Source organism: Rhinolophus sinicus, chromosome 5, assembly GCF_057876585.1.
Source record: "Rhinolophus sinicus isolate RSI-liver-muscle chromosome 5, RSI-T2T, whole genome shotgun sequence".
In the NCBI taxonomy this organism is placed as follows: domain Eukaryota; kingdom Metazoa; phylum Chordata; class Mammalia; order Chiroptera; family Rhinolophidae; genus Rhinolophus; species Rhinolophus sinicus.
In genome coordinates this window covers 33,454,911-33,482,299 of record NC_142505.1, presented here as the reverse complement: position 1 = coordinate 33,482,299, position 27,389 = coordinate 33,454,911, and the positions used below count along the sequence as shown (strand labels likewise).

Below are 27,389 nucleotides of genomic sequence, written 5' to 3'. Positions count from 1 at the left end.
TTTCAGCTGCCTTGGGGAAATTAAAAATCTTATATCAAGTAGGTGATACCGGAAACAAATGTAAAGTTTCAGCAATAGGTGCTAGGTTTTCATTTGGGAGTCCTATGTAAGTGTATGGTCATTAAAATCATGGTGAGCATTGAAGAGTGAGAAGGAGAAAGGGTATTAAGAAGGAAGAAGAAATGTGCACACCTTCCACACTCAAGTCAGAAGGTGCTGCTGCCATTCTCAGGAAAGAGAGCAGGAGAGTATGGGATCAGCTGCTTCCTGTCCTCTCCTGTCTCCACCTAGTGGACACAACAGGTTTCCAGGAGCTCTGCGGGGATGAATCACACAGGAAGGACACGCAGATACAGACTGCTGCTTCCTGCAAGTACTCTGCTCCTTGATTCAAATAGCACACGGAGAATTACAACAAAACAAACGTAGTGAGACAATATTTCCTTCTTTTCCATTCATTAAAATATCTCATTCACCAGACTCGTGTTTCCCTCCTCTCCTGTTCCCAATAGTTCCAACGCACAAAGGAACCTATCTCAGACTCAGAGACACCAATCATGTGATTCCTCTGCTCTGGCTTCTCTTTAACTGTTTCTTTGAAAAAAAATATATATATTTAGAGGAGTTTTTTTTTTTTTTTTAAATAATTAAAATAAGACATGTTTATTATATTAAAAACTCAAGCAAAGAAGCAAGCCACAAATCACCTCAATTTTTATGCTTATAGTATCTGGTAAACATTATTTCAGACATTTCTCTACACATATGTTTCTCTGTACAAGAAGGCAGTCTAGAGGGAGGAATAAATAAACATATACAGAATTATTTTAAGAGACTATAGCATGCACTGTTGTGTTTGCAGTTTCTAGAGCAGTGTCTGGCTCATGGCAAGTGTTCGGTACATTGCTCACAAAATTAGGTTTGTTGATTCATTGCAATAAGACAGACCACACCCCATGGAGCATCTCACCAAACAAAGGAAAAGTTATAGAATTTGGGGTAAGGGTGGAGTTGAGGTGAATATTAAATAAGGCAGAGTGTTGATAGGCTCAAAGCAAAGTAGGGCTCTGTGTAAAAAGGTCAACATCAGATCCTGCACAGAAGTGGACCCAGGGTCCTGTTTCCTTGGACACTAGAAAGTTACGAGAGCTGTGGATGGTTGTGTCCAGAAACCCCCGTCTGCAGCTCTGCCCTAAGTGTAAATTGCAGCTGTGCTAAGAGTTAGCAAATAAAGGGGCAAACTGGAGAATTATTTAAAAGGCAAAATCAACAGAACTTGCTGACATTGGACATGGAGTGAGGGAAAAAAGTGATGTGAAATTTGACTCATTGCTTTATGGTGCCTCTGAGAGTAGAAGACCATGACTTTGGCTGATGTGAAATATATGGAAACAACAGTTGGATGAAGGAAGCAGGAGAGGGAAGCGGCAGGATGACCACCTCCGTTTTTGATGTGTTGGACTTCTGGTTGCTGTGAGAACTCTCCAGTATAGATCCATAGATAGGAGGAGGTATGAGTGGGGGCTGCTGGAGGCAGGGGTCACAATGATACATATAGATGAAGATACCAAGGAGTTGTTCACGTTACTTAGAGAGAGCCTGGAAAGTGAGAAGAGCGCGGGGTCAAGAGAAGAACCCCAGGAAGATATTCTTACAACTTCAGGGCTGGCAGCATGAGCCCACAGTGAGCCCACAAAGGCACAGAGAAGAGGAACCAAAGCAGAGAGCTGCCATGACAGAGAAGTTGGGCAGAGTTCCAGTGAAGAGTGAGTGGTCCACTGTATCGAGTGTAGTAACTTGACTCAGGAATGAACGAACTACAGTTGGTTTTCACAGTTGGCAGGTGCGTGGTGAACTTAGTCACCATCGCTGCAGTGAAATAAGTGGAGGAGAAGACTGATTTCTATATGTACAGCCAATAATGATAACTGAGGCATGGTAAGAGGGAGCCTCCACCTTTCAGGAGCTCGACTGAGAAGGTGAGGAGACAGGGCAATGACGGCTATGGAATCAGGGTCAAGGGATGAGTTTTAGCAAGATGTTCCAGGGGTTCATTTTTCCAACTAGTTAGAATCAGGACCTGATGAAATTCATTAACAATATTTTTAAAACATATAAATATTTTATATTCGTTTTCTGTACTCCCTTGAACACTCCATCTCAATGACTCACTCTGCATCCTCCTTCCTGCCCCTTTCCTAGCAACACACACACACACACACACACACACACACACACACACACTCACACACAACGATATACACTTGATTTTATTATAATGACCATGCAGACCCTTTTGTGAAAGAATTCCTACTTGGACTGCACCCAGGAGGGTGGCTTCGGCACCACAACCAAAGCTGTGGGAAGGATTGGGTGAATCTTGAGCTCTGAAGGAAGGCCTCAATTGCATGTGTATTTAGTCAGATAGTATAAAAGAAACCCTTCCAGGACAAACATTTAGGAAAGAATGACGCTTTTAAAAGATAAAACCAATAATTTGTATTTTATTTCCTGCATAGGTGGTAACATCGAACTATGAAGGCAGCCAAACCACTTAGGCCAGCGAGACCAGGGGCAGCTTATGGGTCACGTGAGCTCCCATCTCCATCTGGTGGTCGACCCCTTCTAGAATTTTAAATGCCGAGGAAAGTACAGACTTCCAGGAGTTCTGTGGGGGCAGAGCAGAAGGGTAGGACAGTCAAAACCTACCTATACTTATTTTATGTTGAGTGAATGAACAGTTAAACCTGATACAAAAGCATTCAGCCCATAGCCCTGCTCTTCTGGTGGGTGGACCAGCCATTGTCCCAGTGGCCTCTCCTCTTGCCGGCTCAGCTTCTGTGCCTACCCCAGGAAGTGTCCCATGCCAAGGATGGTGACATGATTTCCCTGCCCTGTATCATCCCCACCTCGTGTCTTATAGGAGGGGCACCCACATCTGAGTCCACGTGGCTTCAAGGAGCCCGGAAGGACTGTCCTCTCTGACCTCTTCAGGCAGGTGAGGAACTACCTTTGCAAGATGCACTAAGCACCTGGTACCTGCCAGTTTCCATGAAGAGGCTGGGGATGGAGCAGAAAATAGCACAACCAGACTTTTTCCCCTCTTGGAGGACTTACGTTAGGGAAATGTAACCTGGGTGCTCACAACAGTGGCTGTGGGCAAGCGCATTCCTTACATTAGAATTATGTGGGGCAGCTGTTACGATGCATAAAAACCTGATGGGCCACACACTTGCTGACTCAGTATCCCCAGGGCCTGAGTATCAGCATTTCAAGGGCCATGCACACGAAAGTTAAAGAATAGTCACTCTATAACCACATGTTATTCTCCCTTATCTTCCAAAGGACTTCAAGTGATTAAATGACGTCCAACATAGATACAGTGCAAAGGTGTGTTTGACTGTATTTTAATTCTTAGAAAAGTGATGTTCTAGATGAGTAGCTTGGATGGCAACTTTATAGTTTCCAGAACTTACCATTGTTCAAGCTCTCAGGAGCAGTGCTGTGTTCAAGAACTTTCTGCGATAATGGAAAGGTTCTCTTTGCTCACCTATACAGAGCCACATGTAGCTGTGAAGTATTGAATTGTGGCTGGTGTGACCGAGGAACTAAATTTTTCATTTGGTTTCATTTTAATTATTTAAATTTAAATAGCCATATGTAGCTAGAGGCTACCGTATGGGACAATGCGGCTCTGTATAAAACAGGAGTTTAGTGAAAAACTCTTCCTTTGCTGAGTAATAACATGGAATTCTGCACACCCAGGCAGGCAGTTTACTACTTCAGTGCCCTGAACTTGTGTCCTCTTTACCATCTGCCCAAACAAGTAGCCTTTCATACATGCTGGGGTTACGATGTCCCCTCAGTCTTTCATCTTGCCCGTGGGTCATCTCCTGAGGGCTACAGCCTACGTCTACTTTTGTACCCACCACCCAGAAGCCTGCCTGAGTTTGCTTTGCAGATTCCCCCATGCTGTTCCTCGTACTCACTCGAAGTTGAGCATTGTTTCAGGTTTGCCACAGCCGTGACATACTCTGCTCCTAAGTAGGATTCATACGTAGTTTTGTCCTGAAGAGTGGCCAGGCATTTTGTATCATCCCTGAACAGAAGGTCCTTGGTTTTAGATTGGAACATACAAAATTCGCCCAAGCAGACAGTTCCATTTTTTCCAAATTCCTCCTGTCAAATGGATAGAAAGTGCATGAGGACCTGTGGCAGTGAGCAGCTGGGAACACGTGGATGGGAAGGAGGAAGCTAAAAGCTGAGAACCAGCTTCGGGAAGAAAGGGAAGCTACAGAGGATGCCTCAGGAGTCTTTCCACCTCCTGCACCTGTCAATCACTCATTTGGGGCCCTGGCTCCATGCTTTCATGAGGCCCCATGAAATGGCCCTCCTCTGGGAAGTCCCTCCCACCCACTCCTGACTTCTGATCTCTCTTTCCCACTTCCTTGGCCATGGCCTTGGGGGCTGCTTCCAGGAAATACAAGGACAGAAATCCAAGTGTTATTGTTAAACAAGATATTAAACGTGAGCCACCCAGTGAGGGAAGGTACAGGTAGTTGTTACAAGTTCATGTTTGACTACATCTTTGATCCAGTCTTGGGCAAGAGGCTTGATTACTCCAGGCTTCCTAAGGTTATAAGTGAAATGATGATTACAGAAAGTTCAGCATTCCACTTAGTACCTAGGAAAGCTTCATTAAATCCTAATTATTATTATCATTTACCTTGAGAGGATTCACAAAGATATGCTGTCTTAATTTTTAAAAAAGAAAATTAATGGTAATCAATAGGCAGGAAGCTGTCACTCAGGGGAAGGTGATGTTTGTGGGTAGAGGAGTCTTTAGAATTAGAATACTGAGGCAATCCCTTGTCCTACTAAGGCTGGGCCTGGGTTGGTTGCTTTCCCCAGAGGATAAGCTCCTTGAGGGTAGGAGTCTTGGGTTTTTCTGGATGTTGGAATGGTTCTTAGCCTGTTTAAGCAAGGGAAATACAGATCTGCATTTCATGATGCATATCAAGGAGGGCTGGGAATCAGAATTAGTCTCCTCCATTTAAAAAAATGCAGACATTGGGAAAATGAGGGTACCACAGAGCAAGGTCAAGGACAAGCAGAAAGGCAGAGGCTCGGACCTGAGGACATGCAGATCAGATGGAGACTAATCTCCAGTGACCAGGAGATGAAAGCAGAGCCAGGCCTGGGAAACTCAGTTCCACAATCTATACTCTCTTAATCCTAGTTTCCAGAAAGAGAATGCTGGGCTGCACTTAGCAGTGAACTCCCCCCAAATAACCCACACAGAAAGAAAGGGTGGGAGGCCCTGGCTGGTCCGTACCTGCTGGTTAAGTAACATCTGACGAACACAAGCTGCCTTATCTTCCCTTGAGACCACACCATGATTTGGGGCTCGGGCGAGGTGGCATGTTTCAGCCTGGGACACAGACTTCCTGGTGCCATCAGTGCACAGCAGCTCAAAGTCTTCCTCTTTCAGATTCTTAGCCCAATCATCAGTGTTCTTTCCTGGGGACAGAAGAAGGGTTTTTTACCTTAGGCCAACTTCCAGGGTTCTTTCCTGGAGATAGAGATTCTCAGCCCAAGCTTCAGGGTTCTTTGGTCAAGGCACCCTCAGTGAGGGATGTGACTGGCCCACTGGCGTGTGCAGGGCCTGGATCCAGTGGCCAGCAGAAGTACACACATGAGTCACAGTGACGTGGAGAGGAAGCGACTTACCAGGAATTCCTAGTGACACCCCTTCCAACCCACTCCACCCAGCCATGGAAGAGTGAACTATATTCTGTGGGTACTATTCAAAATGATCTTCATTTCTACTAAATTCCAAAGCATTTGGACCTCTTGCTTCAGCGTAGGAAGAACGTGACCCTCAACTGGTTAACAATCTCTGTGCTATATCTTCTTGTACCAAAAAGTAAAAGAACTTGCCCCCCAAAGCCCTTTGGAAACTGCAGCAGTATGTGAAGTCTGACTCCCTCACACTGGTTCTGCATGAAAATGTGCACGTTCCTCTGTACGTACAGGTCCGTATCCTATTCTCAGCCCCTTGCCTCATCTGCTCTGTATTCCCTCTGAAGAAGAAAATCTCACCCATTCTCAGGGTTTGGGCTCCTTCCTCCAGAGGAGTTCTCCAACATGTTTACCCACTTTTTACGTTTGTCCTAAACTGCTGCATTGTAATCTTTTTCTTAATTTAATTTTCATCTAATTTTCTTCATTTAATTGAACAACTAATACAGGAATTCACAATCATAAAATGTTATTTATATATAAAGTTAAAATACTTCTTTTCCTACACTCCCCAAATGTACACTTTTAGTTTTAATAGAAAACTCCAAATTGCCTGCCTCTCCCCTACTAGTAACTGCACACATCTTCGCTCACCTTCTAACATTTATCTTTTTCTTTCTTACCAGTCCCTCCCACTCAATACCTTCCAAATGAAATCCATCATCGTTCTCTCCAAACTCATTTGTTCTACTCAGTAACTTAAGCATTTATTCAATACTATGTTCTCAGCCCTCTGCAAGACGCAATCTGATTAGAGGGGAAAATAGCACACATACAAAAGGCAAAAATTCAGGGCACAGAGTAACATTTTACGTACCCCCAGTGTTCTGAAAGACAGTCTGGTCTTTCACAAAGGCCACGTCTCCTTTCTCAACCAGGCACCTGCAGAGGGCCAGACAAGGAAAGAGAAGAAAGGAAGTCAGTGAGACACATCTGTCACTCCGGAGGGCTGCCTTATAGATCTAGGGCTAGCCATCTAATATCGGCATTTGTGACTCCCATGCTATCACTAATCTCCTCTTATTACCAATAATAGATTATCACTAATCTATTATCCCTAATCTTAAATATTACTAATGTAAGTAATAAAAAGAAAATGAAATCCCCAATTTGCTTTGTAGTTATACAGTCTCAGTTCCACACACTAAATCTTAAACGCTGCTACAGTTTCTCCAACAGAGACAGCTACATTATTTTCTTAGCATCAACACAGATATCGGAAGGTAGTTTTCCAGGAAGGTGATTCCTTACTCACACTCTACTTTGTAAAACTGGAACTATGTGGACTATAAATTGTACTTACTCTAACTCACATGGTTGTTCTAACTGGCAAAACGGGATAACCTTTGCTTTTTCCTTCACTACTGAGAAGTTCAATTACAATACTACCATCAGTGTGCAGCTGATGATTCGTGAACTATTAAGTAACACAGGCCTGAATCAGAAAGGATAGTATTAAGGTCATAAGGTGCACAGATATCTCTATAACTATGGGGCAGCTGGATGGCTCAGTTGGTTAGAGCATGAGCCCTGAACAACAGGGTTGCCAGTTCGATTCCCACATGGGCCAGTGAGCTGTGCCCTCCACAACTAGATTGAAGGACAACGACTTGGAGCTAATGGGACGTGGAGAAACACACTGTTCACCAATTTAAAAAAAAAAAAATGATAAAACACTCCATGAGAATTGTAGTTGAGAACATAGAGTATGTCTGTGTATTTCCAGGTGAGTATGGTGGTAGGTTCCCCAGAGGTGCTTGGAAGAGCATGAGCCAGACCCCTGACTCCTATGTTCAGCTGTAGCAGGGTTCCTCTGAGCCAGATCACTCTTAGTTGTAGGGTGCTGCCCTATGCATGCAGGATGTTTAGCAGCCTCTACCAATTAGATGCCAGTAGCACCTTTCCCGACCCACCCCAACCCCATTTGATAAGATAATCAAAAACGTCTACAGACACTGCCATATGTCCCCTGGGGGGCAAATCACCCTCAGTTGAGACCTTTTAATTTGCATCATACTGCCAATCTTTGCTGTCTATGACAACCAGATCTGGAGACAGTGTCCTGGAGGGGCTTAGATGCCCCTTCGCACAGGTTCTACATATGGTCGCTAAAAGTGGCACCCTGGTACATGTAGGACTAACAAGCTAGAAACATAAGAATCTCACCTTAGTTCCTAAAAAGGAATCTTGTCAGAGCTGAGGGTATTAATCTATTCATAGCAAGGTTGTAAGAGTTACCTGAAAGCCCCCGTGTAGCCATAGTATCTCTCATTGTTGTTGGGCTCACACTCCTTTCCTGGACCACTGGCCGAGCCAATGCACAGAGCACAGAGACTGGAGCTTCGGTCGTATCCAGGGGCACAGCCTTCACTGAAAAGTTTATCTGTGCAGAAGGACAGGAGGAAGTCAGCTTCATCTAACTCATAACAAGTGTGTATGGCCCAAGACAGGTAGAACATATTCATTGTGCCAATAACTCTGGAACTGCCAGGCTGTAGACTCTAAAAGCAAACTTAATTAAGACTGGGAAGAGAAGTTAGTGACCACCACAATTCAAGTGGAGGGGATTCCATGGGCACCCTGATAGTGTCCTCACTTATCGAAAGAGAAGAGATGGAAATGACATAAAAGTTGACATGAATGGGATAAAATGGAAGGTCTCACTCCCTGAGCTTGTGCCACCTATTTTCAGATGTCACCTTTCCCTGCCATTTATTAGAAGAGGCTTTAACAGAACTTAGAACTCCAAGCTCAGAAAAGGGCTGGGGAATTTTAGTCATAGCTCAGGTGTTCTTTCATGGCCGTGAAACTGCCAGGAGACTCAGGAGAGTAGAGGTGGTGCCCTTACTAGTTGGGAACCAGAACTTCGGAGTGTCACTCCAGCCACTCCTTGCTTCCTGTCACATTGGTGTCATAGAACACCCTGGTGCAGAAGTGTGATCTCATCTCCAGTCCCCACACACAGGACTCATCAGCTTCATACCTATTTTTAAGAGGCCTCTCCTTTTAAATCAATTGCACATATTTGGAGGTGGCAGAGAGGACGTACTCAAGAAGTTGATGTAAATAATGTATAAAAAACATTTGTCTGGGGTGAACTTACACAGGTTTTTAGGGGGTGTAACTAAGCTCATACCTGAAATATTCCGAGGACGGAGAATATATGGATTTCCACTCCTTGGAATGGGCCTAGGAGCTGGGCAGTCACTCAGTGACACTGCCAAGGCCTTAAAGAGACCCGAGGATCCGCACACTCACATTGCCTAGAAAGCCCTATGGCAGGGATTGTAGCAGCTGACCCAATGGCCATTGCCCCCTGTCCCTTGGTAACAAAGATCTAGTTTTTAAAATTGTTTTCTCCATTAATTATTTTATCGATATGTAATTGACATTTAACATTATATTAGTTTGCAGTGTATAACATAATAATTGCAAAATATTGTGAAATGATCACAGTAAGTCTAGTTAATATCTGTCACTGTACAGTCATAAAAAGTTTTTCCTTGTGATGAGAACTTTAAGATTTCTCTTAGCAACTTTCAGATAGCAACACAACATTATTAACTATTGTCACCATGCTGTAAATTACATCCTCATGGCTTATTTATTTTATTACTGGAAGTTTGTACCTTTTGACCTCCTTTACTCATGTCGTCCAACCCCACCCCTGACCTCTGGCAACCACCAATGTGTTCTCTGTATCAATGAGCTCGGGTGTGTGTGTGTGTGTGTGTGTGTGTGTGTGTGTGTGTGTTTGTGTGTGGATCTCACATTTTCTTTATCCATTCATCCATCGATGGATACTTAGGTTATCTCCATGTGTTGGCTATTGTAAATAATGCTGCAGTGAACATAAGGGTGCATATATCTTCTTGAGTTAATGTTTTTGTTTTCTTTGGATAAATATGCAGAAGTGGAATTACTAGATCATATGGTAGTTCTATTTCTAACTTTTAAAATAAACATCCAGTTTTAGTTGGGCAGAAACATGCCTAAATAAAAGATGATATTTTCCAGCTTGTTTTACAACTAAGTGTGACTATGTGCGTAAGTTCTGAGCAATGAGAAGTTACTTAAAGTAATCGGGTTAGATTTTCCGGATGGCTTCTTTAAGAAGTTCACAGCAGGTGACTCACACGTGTAAGTTGCTCTCACTGCTTCTTGAGGCTTCCTGGGTTATGGACGTGAGGCAACCATGGGTGACCTTAAACATGGAGGCCTCATGCTCAGAATGGTGGAGCATAACGAGCGAAGGAGCCTGGGTTTCTAATGACCATATCAGCATGAACTGCTCACCTCTCCTCTTTTTCATGAGAGAGAAAAGTAAGCCATCACGTATGTGCAACTGAAAAGAACATTCTGATTCAGCTCGCAGACCTACCAGCACGTTTAGGTAGTTCCTTGAGGTTCAGTGGAATCAACTTTTAACTACTGTAGACCCAGCGCCATCGCCTTTTGTGGCACACCACTCTCTTCCCGGTGTACCTCTTCCTGGCTGGCCTTGACCCCAGTGCCCTCCCAGAGCCGCTTACCGAATTGACAGTGGTTGATCCTGCTGTAGAGCAGGCCCATGGGGATGTTCCAGCCAGCAGTTCTGTCTACTGCAGTGTGACAGGACTTCTTGCCCCCCAGAGCATTCCAGTTGAGGTCCTTATCCGATTTCTTCACCACGGCCACAGCAAAATATCCTACAAGGAAAACCCCAGAGAAGGGTGTATTAACACTTGTAGGCCGTCCAGTGTGTCTGTCTGCCATCAAAGCCTGCCATCTCCCTATGGACGCAAAATTATTAGGAATCATTCCTTCTGTCTTTGAAAGGGCCTTTCCCAATAATTGAGTGAAGTGAGGTACAAGTCACTGTGTCAGGTGGAGATTAATCTGAAAACAAAATCATAAGGGTACATTATCCCCAGAGCAATGGCCGCTGCCTGACCCTCCCAAACGCATAAAGTTACTGACGTTAGAAACCAGCAGCTCACTCGCTACTGTGGAATTTCAGAGGAATAGATACTGAAGAGGACGTGTAACTCCAACATTTTATACATTGACACTTATTAGGAAAGAGTAGTAAATGACTGACAAATTACAGGGAATATTCTGGCCAGATAGTTTGTAATAAGGAAAATACAGGTTTGCACCAAAATAAATAGGCAAACTGGAAACAAGTCATCTGTCATCTTCAGCAGCAAATAGTTGCTGATCCTTAAAATTGGGAATGGACTATCAACCCATGATTTCAACTTCCTAATTTAATTAACTCAATAAACTATTTACAATAGAAAGCAGAGAAGTCATAGTATCCATGGAATAAGAATAGGCCTTTCTATGTTCTGCTACTGAGCTTGGCTCCTAGAGTGAGGGGGAAAGGCTGGGAGGTTGTAATCAGGGGAAGTCACGAGGACAGACTTGTACCCTAGTGGCTGGAAAATGACCTGGAGTGGCCTGAGCATAGGGGCTCTGGGGCCCAATGCTCACCATGGTGTAAGACTTCCTGACTTGCTCCTACCCCATCTTTCCAGATCCACCTCAGCCAGAACCCTGGGCAAGAGCCAGGTTGGCCTGGGTTCGGGGTCCCAGCCCTGGCTGGGAGGCTGGGTAACTTCGTGCTCCTCACATCTGTGTAAGCCTCTCTCCTCTGCCCTGCCTGGCACAAATACGCAAGGCTCCTTGGCTGGTGCTAACTCTTATCTAAAACTGCAAGCCTAATGTCATGTGAGGCAGTCGGGAGTGGTGGGGAGGGTGTGGATTTGCTTGCTGGATATTGGAGTCTAGACAACTTGTGAAGTCTCTCAGCCATTGGTCCTCTAACGCATCCTTAGAGAATGAAAAGTCCTATCTTATAGGATTAAATGAGAAATCCTTTGTACAAGTCATGGCAAGCATAAAAGAGTAACCATAATTACCAATTACTATCTTTCCATGATTTTTTTGCATTCTTAAAATTGATGTCTTCCATGGCCTTATCTACTTTTGATTTGAATTTAAATGTACCTTCCCCTTTTCCAAAAGCAATGGGAATTTATCTTATACTCATGAGGTTACCAATCCCAACTCACCTTTCTCCGGTGTGTTCGTACACTCAGCGCCATGAATTTCTGGAGAAGAGAAAATGAAGAAGTCACTAAATACTCATTTATAGGTTGAAATTCATGCCTTTTCCATGTTGCAGATCAGACTAAAAAATCCAGGAAAACTACGTATCATCTATTCTCCAAAAGTCCAGGCTGTCTTGATTATGCAAATTCACTTTAACTCACTGGCCTCTGGGATTTAGCCCAAAATTGTGAATGTCAAGTTTCCTGTTCTGTCTGTCCTGTGGCCACAGTGACCCCTGCCAACTATACTTGAATTCTTGCACCAGGGCAATAGAAGTGTGTGTTTTGGATACACAAACACCTGCCAGGAATCCCAGCTGAGAATCCCAACTGTCCTCTGCATTGAGGTCACTTTTAGCTGGAACTTCGCAGTGTGAAGACTCCGTTTCTCCTGGTGGAAGGTATGATAGGAGAGCTATCCTTCAGGACGACTGTGGGATTAGAGGTGCGGGAGCCCAGAGTCTGGGAAGGTGGTGCTCGGTCAGCAAGAGCTTTATGGCTGATGTTGTGTGAATCAAGCTATGATGTTCCCCTGTCCTCCCTCCATGGCCCAGAGGAAATAAAACTGAGAGGCATCCCCTCCACTTACTGTAGTTCTCTGCCAGGACAGGCACCAGACCACACTTGCCCGCTATGTAGATAAACCCTCCATCCAAGCTCATGGCATCAGCTTCTCCTTTCTGCAAAGACACAGCACATCACAGCAGATGAAAAGAGGCCATTTCCTGTCCCATCTGCCCTTCCAGATGTTTCCTCTAAGCAGCATTCCCAGCACAGGTCACGAAGGACCAGGGAGACAGCCAGTGCTAGTTCTGGATCCCCAAAGGATCAGTCAGGCACACCCAGCATAAAAAATAAAATGTAGGTTCATTTTCACCCACATCATCATGATCAGCTCTGGGCACCTTGCTTAGTTTCTTCAGGAGCTAAGACCCACATTCAGTCCACCTGTCCTCTCGTAGGACACACTGTCCCAGAGACATCCTCACAACGCCTTTCTGACACCAAGAATTCTCATTTGTAAAATGGCCCAGTGGAGTCAGGAACCGGAGGCTGTGGCTGTGGGTAGAACGCCTCCTGGTGGGGCATCCAGCCCTGAAATTGTGTCCACGTAGGGGGTTGAGTGCTATTTCAGTGTGTGGTGCAGACGATATGTTCAATAAACAAAATGTATTCAAATGCTCTAGTTCTCAGATTTATTAAGATCTTAATTACAGAGATGCTTAAATTCAACAAGCTTGCCAAGCTTTCCATTGGGTCTGGCAATATATTTCTGGAAGTACACCCTAAAGGACTAATCAGATATGTGGACAAATAATGGGCAAAATGTATGTCGGTATAAACATGCAAGTATGCTTCATAATAGCAAAATGATAGAGACAGACTAAATGATGTAATAGATGGTATGGATAAATGGTTAAAACAAATTGCATCACAGCCACACTATGGACTAGATTACAACTTTAAAAGATCAGGTTTTCTAAAACTGATTTTGACACAGGAAAAGGTTCACTAGATATCAGGTAAAAAAAGCTGGGGGGGGGGGCGTGAACTAGCAAGCTGTCTATATGATATGATCCAATTAACAGAATTTTCCGAGATTATAACTACTACTTGTTTTCTTCTTTATATGGTTCAAGATTTTCAAACAACTGAAAGCAAACATGGAATACTCTTTAGATGAACAAAAGTAAACTTCTCCTTGCTTGCACCATCAACATGACCCTACCACACTCGTCATGGCACACCATGGGCCGCAGACACTCAGTGGGTCTCAGACACCCACACGGTGGTCCAGTCTCCCTAAGCAGACACTGCTCAGAGTGCCCTCTACCACGTGCTAATACCAGGAGGACATGGAGCTCTAAGGAGCCCATCAGATCTACAAGCTCCAAAGTACTGAAACTCCCGTGGGGCTGGGCTCCCACAGGGAGGGCAAGGTTCTTGTGAACCTGGGTTTTCATATCTTTCCCAGGAATACCCACTCAGCCTTAGGGACAGGCAGGCAGCAGTGGCAGGGCCACTGCCCTGTGGAGGCAGGAGTGACATACCATGATCTTGGCAATGCAGTCTTCAGTGGTCTCTGCTGATTCGCACTCTATTTTCCCTCCACTGTTTACGCTCCACTCATCGCACTTGCCCCTCTCATGGTGACCTATTGCACACCACTTCACCTTCTTGCACACATCCTTTGAGGTATCCTGGCCTAGGGCATAAGAAAGAGAATGGGGTTCCGATGGGGCACCAGAAGTTGACTGCTGTCTTCATGAAAATGCTGGGGTTTGCCAGCAATACACAAACAGATCCCATTCAAGGAATCAATCATCTTAGAAAGAAAAGCCAATAACAGTCTCTTAGAAAGAAACCATTTGAAGCTAAATCTAAATGATAAGTTGACTTATCATTTAGATTTAGCTTCAAATGGTTTCTTCTGAGAAGCCATCATCCTCCCAAACCCTGGGCACTCGCCATCACTTCAGGCTCGTTTTTCTTCCTCTTCTTTTTGAAATACACTCAGCCAGTTGAGCTGTTCTTATTTATTTGCTCATGGTTTATGGTCTGTTCCCTGTAGGAGAACATAAGCTTGGCCAGGGCAAGAACCCGGACTGTCTTTTTCTCCACAGCACCCTCATTGTTCAGGGTGGTGCATGGCTCGTGGTTAGCACAATAAATGTCTGCTGAATAAATGGACACCTACTTAACTTTCAGGGTCAGCGAGAGAGTCACTTCCTCAGGGAAACCTTACCTCCACCTCAAGACCTGGTTTTCTTTGTTGTCATGCTCTCCTAAGGCCATGATATTTTGTTCTGTTTTTTCTTTTCTTTTTTTTTTTTTTGCCTTCTTCCAAATAAATCTCTTATTTTTATTGAACCTTCAGTAGAATGACTATTCATTGAACATTTGTCTTCTTCACTAGTGAGAAAGTTTCATGATAGCAGAATCTACGTTTGTCTCACCTTTGTATACCTAGCACCCAGCACAGTTGCTGGCTAGATAATTGATAAATGTCTGTTGAAGGAATGAATGATCAAACTAACCTCCAATGACCCGAGGAAACTCAGGGCCAGGGTGGGCCTGTATAGAGCTCCAGCTGCACTATACCAAATGTTGGTCATAATACGGGCTACAGATGTGCAAGTTTGAAACAATTTTGTTCTCTCTGACTTACTTTGTGTTAGGCTAATTGGCTTCACAAAGCAGGTGGGGCACCATAATTTATACAGGGAAATAATGCTGGTATCAATCCAAGTCATTTTAAGCATGAATTTCATTTAATGCCCTTTGGTGACATCTCATGATGACGAAGGCCATTTAGCATCAGTCCAACACGAGGCAGCACAGGTAGGGCAGATAAGGGAACGTCAGGGCTGGCGTTTAGTACCTGGACAGACTCTATCACTGGTCCCTTCCCTAACCAGTTCTCCAAGCTTCTGCCCTCAGCAGGTTTCCATACTCCCAAGGTCACCTGATCCTTCCCAAGAACTTACGTGTCTCTTCCCTAAGATTCCTGATAGCAGTGACATACTCATATCCCAGGTACATCCAGGAGTCAATGTTAGAGGGAATCTTCAAAAACCCGTGGGCAGAGTCCCTAAACAGCAGGTCCTTGCCATGAGAAGAGCTGAAGAGCTGGAAGTCTGTAGATTTTTCTGTGCCATAATGTTCCTGTTTATAGCAAAACAATAGAGAATGGCTACATTGACAAGGTAGGCTGTGAAATGGGACTGAAGAAAACCAAAAAGCCCAGAAAACTAAGTGAAACCATGAAATTTTCAGGATGCCAGGAAAGAGGGGAGTCAGACCTGCTCTTTCCTCCCCATCACCTTTTCCACTCACAGCCCTCTGGGGGATATGCCACACCCTATTTCCCTGGACGTGTTTCTGTGCCTATCTTCCTGGCTGCATTGACGGCTCACTGAGTGTAAGAGAAGCATCTCCATCAGAGGCAGCACTGTGTGGTTGCCACTTAAACTCTTAATGGATGGATGGGAGGGCTGGATGACAGACAGTTGGCTCGGTTTTGGCATTCTCCTGCTCTACAGAAGTAAAGCCGGTGTGCACGCGACTCCCTTGCTCAGACTGAGGGACATTAGGAGAGAGATAGTTTCCTTTTGGGGAGGTCATGGAAGGCCTCATTGGGGAGGGGGTGTTTTCCCTTGTCCTAGAAGGAATGATTTAGGTGGAAAGAAATGGAATAGAGCAATAAACAGCATCTTCATGTCATCGGCCCAAAATGTAGGGGTCCGCAGACAATAATGCGGGACTAGGCTCTGTGTCACTCTTGAGAAGAGTCCTTGCTGGGTGCTTTTAGACAAATGGATGATGTGTGGCATGGTTCCCACTATGTCCTGAAGATAGAAAGTTCTACAGTGGCAATAAGGGAATGAAAGAAAATGCCCCCAAATCTAAGCAAGGACCACGAAGCAGGAGGGAGGATGGTGGATTTGGTACCTGGGCCTGGTTGAGAAGCTCCCAGATCAGGTCCTCCTTGCCACCCATGCTTCGGGCCACCACAGCATTGGAAGGGACGCTGGACAGGTGGCATTCCTCATATTTGTCCACCGGCTTCCGGGTATTGTCCTTGCAGAGCAGCTCATATTGGTCCCTGTCAGCCTGGCGTGGCAGGCTCTCTGGGGGAAGAAATCCCACATAAACCTACTGCAGGCAGAGCCATCAGCTGTGGTACCGCCCCCCGCCACGCCCCAATCCCTTGCAGTCCCATTGAATCATAAAGTATGTGAGCTGAGATGCCTGCAGTGAACATTGAGGGCCAGTGAACATGAGGAAACTGACTTGCTCAAGTTCCCACAGCCAGTTACAGGCAAGGAAGTTTCTGATACCCAGTGCAGAGGTGACTGCCCGACACCCCGCAATTGGTCTCATCTCAGCAGGCCAACTACAGGTGAAGGTTGGCCAGACCTACCCTAAATCCCTTGCTATGGCAACCCTGACCAGGAGGAAGAGTCCCTGTATCCAGGAGAACGAATGATGCAAAGAGGCCCAGGAATCCGGGTGGGACCCCACAGGCACAAACCTGTGCACAGGTAGGAACCCAAGCAATGAGAAAGGAGGAACACACTGTGCTCATGTCTGACTACTGAGCATGAAAAGGGGGCAGGTAAAGAGAAGGTCCACTCCTGGGAGGGGATCTGCACGTTCTTCTGTCACTTACCCAGTACCGCTGGGTGATTGACAAAGGCCACGTCCCCAGCATCATCCTGCAGACACCTGTGAGCAGAGACACATTAGGAGAGTTCCTGCAGGACAGGCCCTTCTCCTCAAGCCTGAGGGTCTGGTCACACTGTCCAGCTCTGGGACAAGGGGACAGTCCAGTGGAGGCCAGTACAGCCCACATCACAGGAAGCACCGTGTGACACTGATATCCAGGGTACCACCGGGGGGAGTGGGATTGGGGGGTGAACTCACAGGACCTAGAGGTCCCCTGCCATGTGCCTTAAAGCAGGACAAAGGCCTGGAAGATGTTTTAGAACAGAGAAGAATTACCAAACTTCTGAAATGCATGATAAGGGCATCGTATCTCCTGAGGGAAGAAAGGTGCACCTAGCTGGCTATGAAGCTTTAGGATATAACCAAGGAAAAGCAAGAAGCGAGAAATGAGCCAAATGAGCCATTCGCACCAAGGTCACGGGGGAGGCAGGAGAGAGGTCGTTGCGAGCAGGTGACACTGCTGCAATAGAGAGCAGAGGGTCAGTCACTGAAGAACGGCTTGGACATTAGGGAAACCTGTCCCTTTGGGCTCTGCCCAATACAGGCAGAGGACACACTGACCAGGTTCAAGGGCTCTGGGGAGACAGAGGGTCCCCAGGAGAGGGGTTTCGTTATCGATGTCACATGAGGGAAGAGGCACTGAACTGGCCTAGGGAGTCCAAGCAGAATCACTGAGTCACTGTGAGGGGACTAGGCCTCCTGAACACCCCTGTTGCATGATGGGCTCTGCTGTGACTCAGGAAGGGATTCTTTGCCTGAGGACATTGAACGCTTTGGCTGCCATGGAGCAGCGGCCAGTCTCACTCACATTATGGCACCGGCGGGGCCGAAGTATGGTTCCTCGGCGGCGCAGGCACACTTGTCTGTTCCTTTACCCGCACACAGTTGACACAGTTTGGGGAAGGCCGTCTGATCTGCACATGGGACACAGCTGCCCGCGAAGAAGTTGGCCACTGCTGCTCAGCACAGAGACAGGGAACACACAGCATGAGACAGCCTGGCCAGAGGCAAGAATGGCTTCTGCCCCGGCTCAAGGGTGCACAGGGAGTGACCAGAACAGACCAGAGGCCAGTCCCCGCCTGCCCGTATGTGTGGCCCCCCTTTAAGATCAAGGGATTCCAAAAAGGCACGTGTTAACTTCTATCCTTCCACCATCATCCCCACCAACCAATGCCTGTCGCAGGTTGCTGTCAGCTCCCCTCCCTGCATTGACAGCCTGGAACAGCTCAGAGAGAGTTCTCCCCTGGAAGCCATGCCTGGGAGATGGGACACCTGCCTGGAGAGGGGCAGGCCAAGCTCAGGGCCAGTGGGTGGCCACCAGAGAAAGCCCCAGCAGATTGGGAAACACATCAGCCACAGAGAGGAAAGCACCCCAGGGAGGGGGCAACAGGGCCCAGCCATCTTGGCCCTGCTGAGCCTCTGTCACGCCTGATGACCTCGCCCCACTCCTCAGGAGCCCCTGCTAGGGGGTTGGGAGCTGAGAGAAGACAGCTGACACCTCCCAAGGGCTGCTGTGCAGCAGACCCGACAAGTTTAAAGCTGGGTAACTCCTACCTCCACCCCAAGAGTCATCACACACGGTCACCTGACCATGTCTGAGTGACAGCCGTGTGGCTTGTGTGGGCATCTAAAGAAGGGACATCTGCCTGAAGACACTCGCCCTCCTGCCCGCTTACCTTTCTCAAGAGGTTCACGTGGCTCAGGCAATTGCCAGTAAAGTGTGCCGATGGGGATGTTCCAGCCAGAGGATCTGTGAAGGCCTGTGTGGCAGGACTTCTTGCCTTGGAGCTGGTTCAGCTGGAAGTTGCTGCCCTTCTTCACCAAGGCAACGGCATAATAGCGGTTTTCGGGATCTGCAAAGACACAGAGCAAATGGATGATGCTCAACCTGGGCCACAGGGAAACTCTGCTCATCACTCCTGACGAGGGAAGGGGACCTAAAGGACACACAGCATGTCCTGTAAAGAGGGCGGGATCAGAATCCCTTTCTCAGGCTCACAGGGAAAGAAGGAACCACAGAGGGGCCATTTGTGACAACCCTCCAGGCAATCACAGGGAGAAGAGGGCCGTGTGCACATGAGCCGGAAATGCATTCTGCTCCTTGGCCCTGCAGGGTGTCTGCCTGTACCTCCCAACCAAAGCCACCAGGAGATGGAGCTGGAGCATAAAGGCCACATTTCTGACTCGCTCTGAGTACTTCCTGTTCCCTGACATGGGCCCAGGAACAGTCAGTTTACTGTCACAAGAGACACAGGCTTTTGGGGCTCTGAGTGTGTGCTCCAGTGTGCTCTCCTCTGTGTGTGCCATCTGTGGTTCTAGGAAGACGTCTCTATAAGCTCCGACCACAATGGTTCGGGTCAGGCTGCACACAGCTTGCTCTGATTCTTCAGAGAGCACATTTCCTGGCTCAGAAGGTCAGTGTCAGGAGCACCAGTCCTCAATCAGCCCAAAGCCCCAGAGGCCTTTGAGGTGGCCCTTAGGGCCACTCATTCCCCACTGACTCCCCAATGGGGAACGCTCAGCACTATCTAATCTCCATTACCTGCCTAAACAAGACAAGACTCTGCATCCCCCAGGAGAGAACAAGGGCCGCAAACCCTCTTCTGGGCCCGTGAGAACTTACTTTCTTTTGTCCCATAGTTCTCTGCCACTACAGGCTTCAGGTTGTAGGGAGCCAGGCCAGCCTCAAACACCAAACCTGCGTCCAACGTCACAGCATCGGCTTCGTTTGCCTGAAAGGGAACAGACCAGACGCTAATGAAGCCCTCACTTTAAGAAGGCACCTCTAAGCCGGGATGAGTGGGGGGTGACTGGGGGGGCTTCTTGGATCTGGGACCAGAAAATCCCTCAACTTGGCCAGACCACACACCACACCATGAGCTTCAGTTGACTTGACCTCCCTGTGAGGGGATTGGTCACAATATAGATTCCTGTTCCTCCTGCACAGAGGAAGGAATGGATTCTTTTTCTTCTCCCTAGTGAAATGTCTGGTTCTTGACCCAGAAACCTATGTGTGGTCTTCTAGGATCAACCTGAGTTACGGAGGCTTCCCCTGGCAGGACTCATGGGGCAAAGCTGCCCTCCCCACCCCAGACTGGGTGCACAGCCCACGCACTACAGGCTCTGGAAGGGGGTTGCCGTCAACCACTCAGGTCCGCCTGCCGGGACGTGCTCTTCCACGTGTTTACATTGAGAACCCAAGAGCTTTTGTTTGGTGACCTCTTTACCTTGAGCCTTCAGCTGAGGTCTTTCTCAGGCACCACTGTGAAGCCATCCTTATGGGGGAGTGGAGCTTTGACAACACTCTTCTCCACTCTGATTCACTACTCAGTACCTTTCCTCCTACCCTGGGTCTATATAGCTGCAGGAGTCTTTCATTCACGGGTTTGGGGTTTCTTTGGGTTTAACTTCTTGCTTTATTCTGAATTAAGTGTTGAACGATTATTACATCCTTTATGGCTCATTATTCATTTAATCTTAACTACTCAGATATGGCATAGCTCACCACTGTCTTAATCAGCTGCATTTGCACATTGAAAAATAGAGACATAGAAAGTTCACCTCACTTCCTCAGCCCACATAGCTAGTAAGTCATGGAGCTGGGGTTTAAATCCAGGCACTATGGGTGTATTTCTTACATTACACTGTTACCCACTGCATGTTGTTGCTATTATTATTTTAGTTTCTGCTTTGACTAAATCTCATCTTTAAAATAATAGTTCACTTGATATATTGTAGGTGCATTCCCACTGGGTCTAGAATTTATATTTTCTTAAAGTGAGAAGCACTGTTTTTTAATATAAACACTTACTAATATATTTCTATTGCCTTTTTCCCCAACTATCTTTGATCAAAATAATTTTTCCAGTGGGGCGGCCAATTGGCTCAGTTAGTTAGAGCTCGCGCTCTTAACAACTAGGTTGCCGTTTCAATTCTCACATGGGATGGTGGGCTGTGCCCCCTGCAAGTAAAAATTGAAAATGGCAACTGAACTTGGAACTGAGCTGCACCCTCCAAAACTAGATTGAAGGACAACAACTTGGAGCTGATGGGCCCTGGAGAAACACACTGTTCCCCAATATTCCCCAATTTAAAAATTAATTAATTAATTAATCATTTTTCTAGAAGCTCTTACCAGTACTGTATGAATAGTTCTTGTTAATTAAATTATAAGGCAGAAGCTAAAACTCCATGACCTATGTCACGTTACAGGTAAGTAGTAAGACAACAGTATTTCTAAGTGAAATAAAATAATAATGTAAGCCAAACTATATATTTGTCTACCTGAAACTTTTATTTTTAATGTTGGGGTTGTTTTATTATAATAAAATAAATAACATAAAATTTACCATTGAACAATTTTGAAGTGTACAATCTTTGAGGCTTTCTTCGTATCACAAGAGGTATGTGAAACCTCCAGAGACTCTCCACACCCACCCCACACACTGTAGGGTAGGAAGAAAAAGCAAAGAAGAATATTTCCCAGGGCAGTGAGGTTAGGGCTTTCTTAGCCAAGACACCAGGATTCTGGGCAGGAATCACTGGAACTACAGGGGCTCAGGAACCAAGAAGTGAAGACCTCACTCATGGGGTCCACAGGAGAAGCAGGGATTCTGAAGGGAACCTAAACCAGTAGGGAAGGGGAAGATTACAATCAAGCATTACCTCCCAGGTGCAGATAAGCAAACCCAGAGGAAGGTAAGCCACAACGGTGGGGATCAACAGCAACAACAGACGTGGGCCCTCAAGAGATGTGGAGGTTGGAACTGTCAGATGCAATGGAGGAGAGCTACCTATGAAGTATTTTGTTTTATGTACAAAGTGAAGGCTACAATCATAGGCATAAGCATAGAAAAAGAAAGTAGCGGGATAAAAAGGAAAAAATTAACTGGTACTTCTAGAAACAAAAATATAAATTTGAAATCCAAAAGTAAATCATGGCCAACGAGTGATTAGACGTGGTTAAAGAGAGAATTAGTGAACTAGGAGCTGTATCTGAAGAATTTATCCTGGATGCTGCCAAAGAGAAGCGCAGATGATAGAAATCATAAAAGAAGGATTAAATGATATGGAGGATAGATTTTTAAAAGTCATCCGGAATCCTAGAATTTCAAAGAAAAAATGGAAAGACTGAAGAAAAGGCAGTATTTAAGAGATAATGGCTTCAAATTATCCAGAACTGAAGAAAAACATGACTCCACAGATCCAATATACCCTAAGCAGAATAGGTACCAGGATTTCTACAACTGGAAATATCATAGTGAATCTGTGCAACATCATAGACCAAGGAAATGAAATCTCAAAATTAGCCAGAGAGAAGGTGATTGAAAGAATGACAGGACAGCACCAGACTTCTCACTGGCTACAATGGAAGTCAGGAGGCAGTGGCATAATATTTTAAACACTGTGAAAACATCAAACTAGAATGATACATTCAGCAAAATTACCACTCAAGGATAAAGGAGAGAGTAAAGCATTTGCAGCGAAAACAAACAAGCAAGGAACTGGGAGAGTTTAACACCAAGAGATTCACTCTAAAGGATCATCAAAAGGACATATTTTAAGAAGTAAACATATCCCAGAAAGATGGTCTGAAATATGAGAACAAATGGTGAACAGATTAAATGGGGAAAATGTAGGTAAATCCAAATATTTCTCTCTCTCCCCATCTCTCTCTGTCTCTTTCTCTCTCTCTCTCTGAGTATGTACATACACACATATACATAGACACAGACACACACACACATATACATATAAATATATTTATGTTATTATATAGTGTCTACAGATACATAAAGTATCTACATTATGGGGTTAAAAAGATAGACACATAAAAAAAGATAGACATAAATATTAAATAATAATATCTAAACAGGGAAGAGGTAATTCCAGAGTACTTTTATTATTTGGCAAGGGGGTGGGGGTCAGCATTATTTTACTATAACACTTTGGTAAGCTAAAAGTATATAGTAAAAATTTAAGACAAATCATTAAAGAATATAAATAAAGTGTTTAAATTCGCAACCAATGGGAGACAGTGGAATAAAGGGAAAACAATGCAAATGAACACATATATACACTCTCAAATTTCAAAAATTCAGAAATTGGGGAACACAGAACAAAGAGAAAATGAAAAGGTAATATGGTAGAAATAAGTCCAAATTTATCCATAACAACAATAATTATTAATAGTCTAATTTACCATATAAAACAAATGAGATTGTCAGATTGCATTAATAAGCAAAATCCAGAAATATAGTTTTTAAAAGTCACACCTGAAACATAGATTTATAGAAAGTTGAAAATAAAGGAGTGGAAAAATTACAGGAGAAGATTACTAACCAAAAGAAAGTTGATGTAGTATGTTAATACCAGAAAAGCAAAGTTTAGTCAAAAAGCACTACGAGCGGTAGAGATTATATCATAATCATAAAATATTAAATTCACTAACAATGATATGGATTATTCTCCCATATCCTGCTAGTGGAAGTAGAAATTGAAATAACCACATTGGGTTTGCTTACAAATCAATACATTTGGCATTGTCTTAAAAATCAAATACTGACATATCCCATGGCTCAGCAAGTCTGCCCCTACATATAAATTCAAGAGAAACTTTTAATATTTGTATCCCTGGAGATTTGTATAAAAGTATTCCTCAAGTCCTGATTACAATAACAAAAACTGAAAACAACCCGAATGTTAATGATGGGAAAAGAACAAATAAATTGTGGTATACTAACATAATGGATTATTGTAGAGCTCTGAAAATAAATGAACAATAGCTACATTCAACAACATGGGTGAATCCTAGCATAATATTGAGGAGGAAAAAGCAATATGAGAAGGCAACACAGAGTAATGTTATCTTTACAAATTTTTTAAGAAGCAAAACTATGCAATCATTCACACATACCTACATAAGTCTTAAAACTGAAATAATGCAATAATTCTTAGGATTCTCTGGGGAAACACATAGGTCACTGTAAGTAGGGCCAGTGGGTAACAGCCCCCCAAGTGGTGCCATTCCCATAGAATCCAATGCTGCCACACAGTAGTCCTAGAAGTAAGCTATTGGCAGTGACGAAGTTTAGAGAACCTGTGGTGGGTCATGGATAGTATTATTTTGTATTTTAACATATTTAAAAATAAAGGGGTATGCATAGATCAAAGCTGAACATGTGTCATAATTCAAAGGTTACAATTAAGCCACGATAAGAATTGAGGTCCAATTTGAAAGAAAGAAACAGAACAGACCAGTTGTTTATACCAAATCAGTGATTCCCTGAGGCTCCTTCTGGCCGAGTCTACCTCTCCCACCTCATCGCTCCTTCCAGTCTCCTGCTTGCTCTCCTCTGTCTCGGGCCCTTTGCACACGCTGTTGTGTACTTCCTAGAATATTCTACCCAAGGCTCTTGGCATCCTTACCCATGCTCATCCCTGGGGTCTCAGCTTCATTGTTCTCTCTCAGGGAGATTGTCCCTGAAACCCAGGTCAAAGCAAGTTTCCTCTGAAAGTCTGTCAGAACATTCTACTTTTCCCCCTCACTGTACTTCACACAATTTGGAATTACATGTCTACTTGTTGGCACGTTTTTCTTCTCTCCTAACTAGACTGTAAGCTCCTCAAGAGTAAAGACCATGTGTTGAGATTCACCACTGCAGCCCCACTGCCCAGCACAGGGTCTGACACACGTTCAAATGAGCAGGAACAATGGTGAAGGAGTGAAGAGGATTTGGGAAAGTCTAAGAACAAAGGACAAGCCGTCATCTGCAATCATGACACTGTTAGTTCTCATCCCTGTGAGTGTCATGCAGCTACTTCCCAGGGTGTATGAGGAACTTACAAAACAATGGGGTAAGACTACTTTGATGCAAACGGCCATTTTTGTTTCTTGCATTCAGAGAACATAATACCTCAAAGCTGTCACCTTTCAGAATGCATTGGATTTTGCTTTAAGACTTGTTAAAGATGATCGCTGCTACTTCCATTTCTACAGTGATGATACTATCAGTGGGGCTGACTGCCCACACACCAGCCTCCTACATGTGAGTACAGAATTGGTCCAGCACCAGGACCATGAGAAAGTATGGACGCCTTCCACTCTCCTTCAGGCAGCAGCGACTTACCATGATGGCCTTGATGCACTCAAGGGAGGAGGTTTTCTTCACACAGGTAACAAGAGGGCCCGTCTCAGGAAGGACTTTTTTCATACTGTCACGGAAACTGGAGCACTTGCTGGCCTCCTGATTTGAGATGGTGCACCATCTCACCGTTTTGTCGGGGACAGCCAGACACAGCCCTAGGGGAGAAAGGCCAGAGGTTCCTGTGCCAGTGGAAGTGGCAGCAGCACCTCTGAAGGGACTTGAAGGCTCTACCCCCTCTGTCCTGTCCTCCTCCCACTCCTGTCTGTGAACAACGAAGGGTACACGTTCCACTGCATTCTGAGACTGGGAACAGGAGAAGGGAAACCTAATGACCACCTAATTTCCCATTCGCCACGCTGTACTGGCCTGAGGGATGCCAGCTTGACCTTTGGCTCTCAACTGGAGACCACAATCTGCTCCTCTGTGTTCTCCGTGCCTCCTTCCCTCCCCATCATGGGGTTGCAGTGGAACATAAGCCTCATCGAGGTGACAGGGCATTTTCAGTCATTTGAAGGCATTGGCTCACTACCACAACTTGGGGAAACCAGCAAAGTAGGAATGCCCATTTTTAAGAGGAGGAAACTGTGCTTTACCGAGTGTCCACCAGACTATTAGTGGCCAAGACGGGCCTAGAAACTGGTCTCCAAACTTTGGTCTCTGCCCAGGGAACAAAAGAAGATGGCATTCTGAGTGATTTACATCTGCTTGGCCAGTAGATAGGGGTAAGTGAATGATGAGATAATGAATTTGCCTGTGACACTCATCTGTCGTCCTCTGTTGCAGGAATAACTAGAAACTCCATATATTCAATGGATCTCTCTGTTTCCAATGGCCCTCAATTCTCGCCAGTCTTGTGGGCTGCCAGTAGAAGAAGCTGGAGCCCCCCGTGTCTGTAGCTACTAAAATCCATGTGGTTGCAGATGTGTTGTCCCCATCATGTGAGCTGTGGCACTGTCTCCAAAGCCCTCTTCTGTCCACTCTCTGTGGATCAACAGTAGAGGGCTGACTCAGGTAATACGATGCATGTCCACAAAGCACAGAGCAGAAGAGGGGGAGGGCACCAGTGCCCCAGGATGCATAAAGAGGGCCACAGGGAGCTTACCGCCCCAACCACCCCTTATCCCACCTCTGTCCCAGGAAATCACAGGAGACCTCAGGAGTCAGCGGCAGAGCTTCCCGGCACAGCCCCTCCCGGGGTCCCAAAGGCAGGAATTTGTCTCTAGGCATTTAGGTTGCACAGCCCTGCGAAGTGTGGGGGGTGGAAGGTGGGGACGGGGCAAAGGCAAACAATGTGGGACCATCTCTTAAGGGTAAACTTTTTCAAGAGAGACAAATGACTAAATGTAGATGTCTCGAAAGGTGCACCAAATGCACCGTGAGTGGCAGGCAACAGTTAGAGGACAAAGGAGGCTCAACAATCTCAGGCGGTGATGCGAGTGGGAGAGGCCATCCAGTGACAGGACCCACGCAGGGACCTATGGCCTCAGTTACCCTCACGGGACCCTCCCAGGCAGGGCTCTACTCCCCTTCTCACAGGTGAGGACCCAAGGAGTCTGGCTTCACAGCCCACGCTCCAAACCCCTCGGCAGCGCTGCCTCATTAGCAAGGACAGCATCAGCAGCACGGCCTCCCGTGGGACATCCCACTGCCAAGGGCAGGAGATCAGGTCCCGGGAGGCCTTCAGTGCCAGGCTAACCAGTCTGGGCAAAGGGATTTGATAAACCGTGATGGGGGCGCTCTAATGTATCGTATTCCACTGCAAGATTTACTGGACAACGAGGAGGAAGAAGCGAGAAGAGCATGAAAAAGTGGCAGAGGCACAGGCCCGACGAGCAGGTTCACGCTGGCACAGAGCTGTGCCTGCTTGAGCTAAAGCCGGTGCAGGAGGGCTGCAGGGAGGAGCTAAGGAAAGGCTCCGGTGCTCCCAGACCAAAGCGGAGCCCAGGACGAGCTATGGCGGGGTGTGGGGTGCAAGGGGCGCCCGGGCCGACGACTCGGCGGGTTTCCGCTCGCCACACTCACCCAGGACCGCGCAGGCCAGCAGGGCGCGGACGGCGAGCCTCATCTTCGCGGGTCTGCGGTGTGGAGCAGCGAGCACAGACCCACCGGCTTCTGC

The 27,389-nt window shown here is 45.8% G+C and overlaps 1 protein-coding gene across 1 annotated transcript; it reads right to left on the bottom strand.

The window, feature by feature from the left end:
• Positions 1 to 2,484: 2,484 nt before the first annotated feature.
• Positions 2,485 to 27,389, bottom strand: LOC109444538 (serotransferrin-like). The gene is made up of 17 exons (XM_088798336.1): positions 27,296 to 27,389; positions 25,256 to 25,428; positions 19,750 to 19,858; positions 18,803 to 18,979; positions 17,935 to 18,082; positions 17,071 to 17,126; positions 16,350 to 16,528; positions 15,386 to 15,563; positions 13,949 to 14,103; positions 12,487 to 12,577; positions 11,859 to 11,897; positions 10,335 to 10,490; positions 8,041 to 8,185; positions 6,620 to 6,684; positions 5,336 to 5,520; positions 3,990 to 4,179; positions 2,485 to 2,668 (listed from the first exon to the last, which is right to left on the bottom strand). The coding sequence occupies exons 1-17, from the start codon at positions 27,336 to 27,338 to the stop codon at positions 2,634 to 2,636; spliced, it is 2,124 nt and encodes a 707-aa protein (XP_088654462.1). The 5' UTR covers positions 27,339 to 27,389; the 3' UTR covers positions 2,485 to 2,633.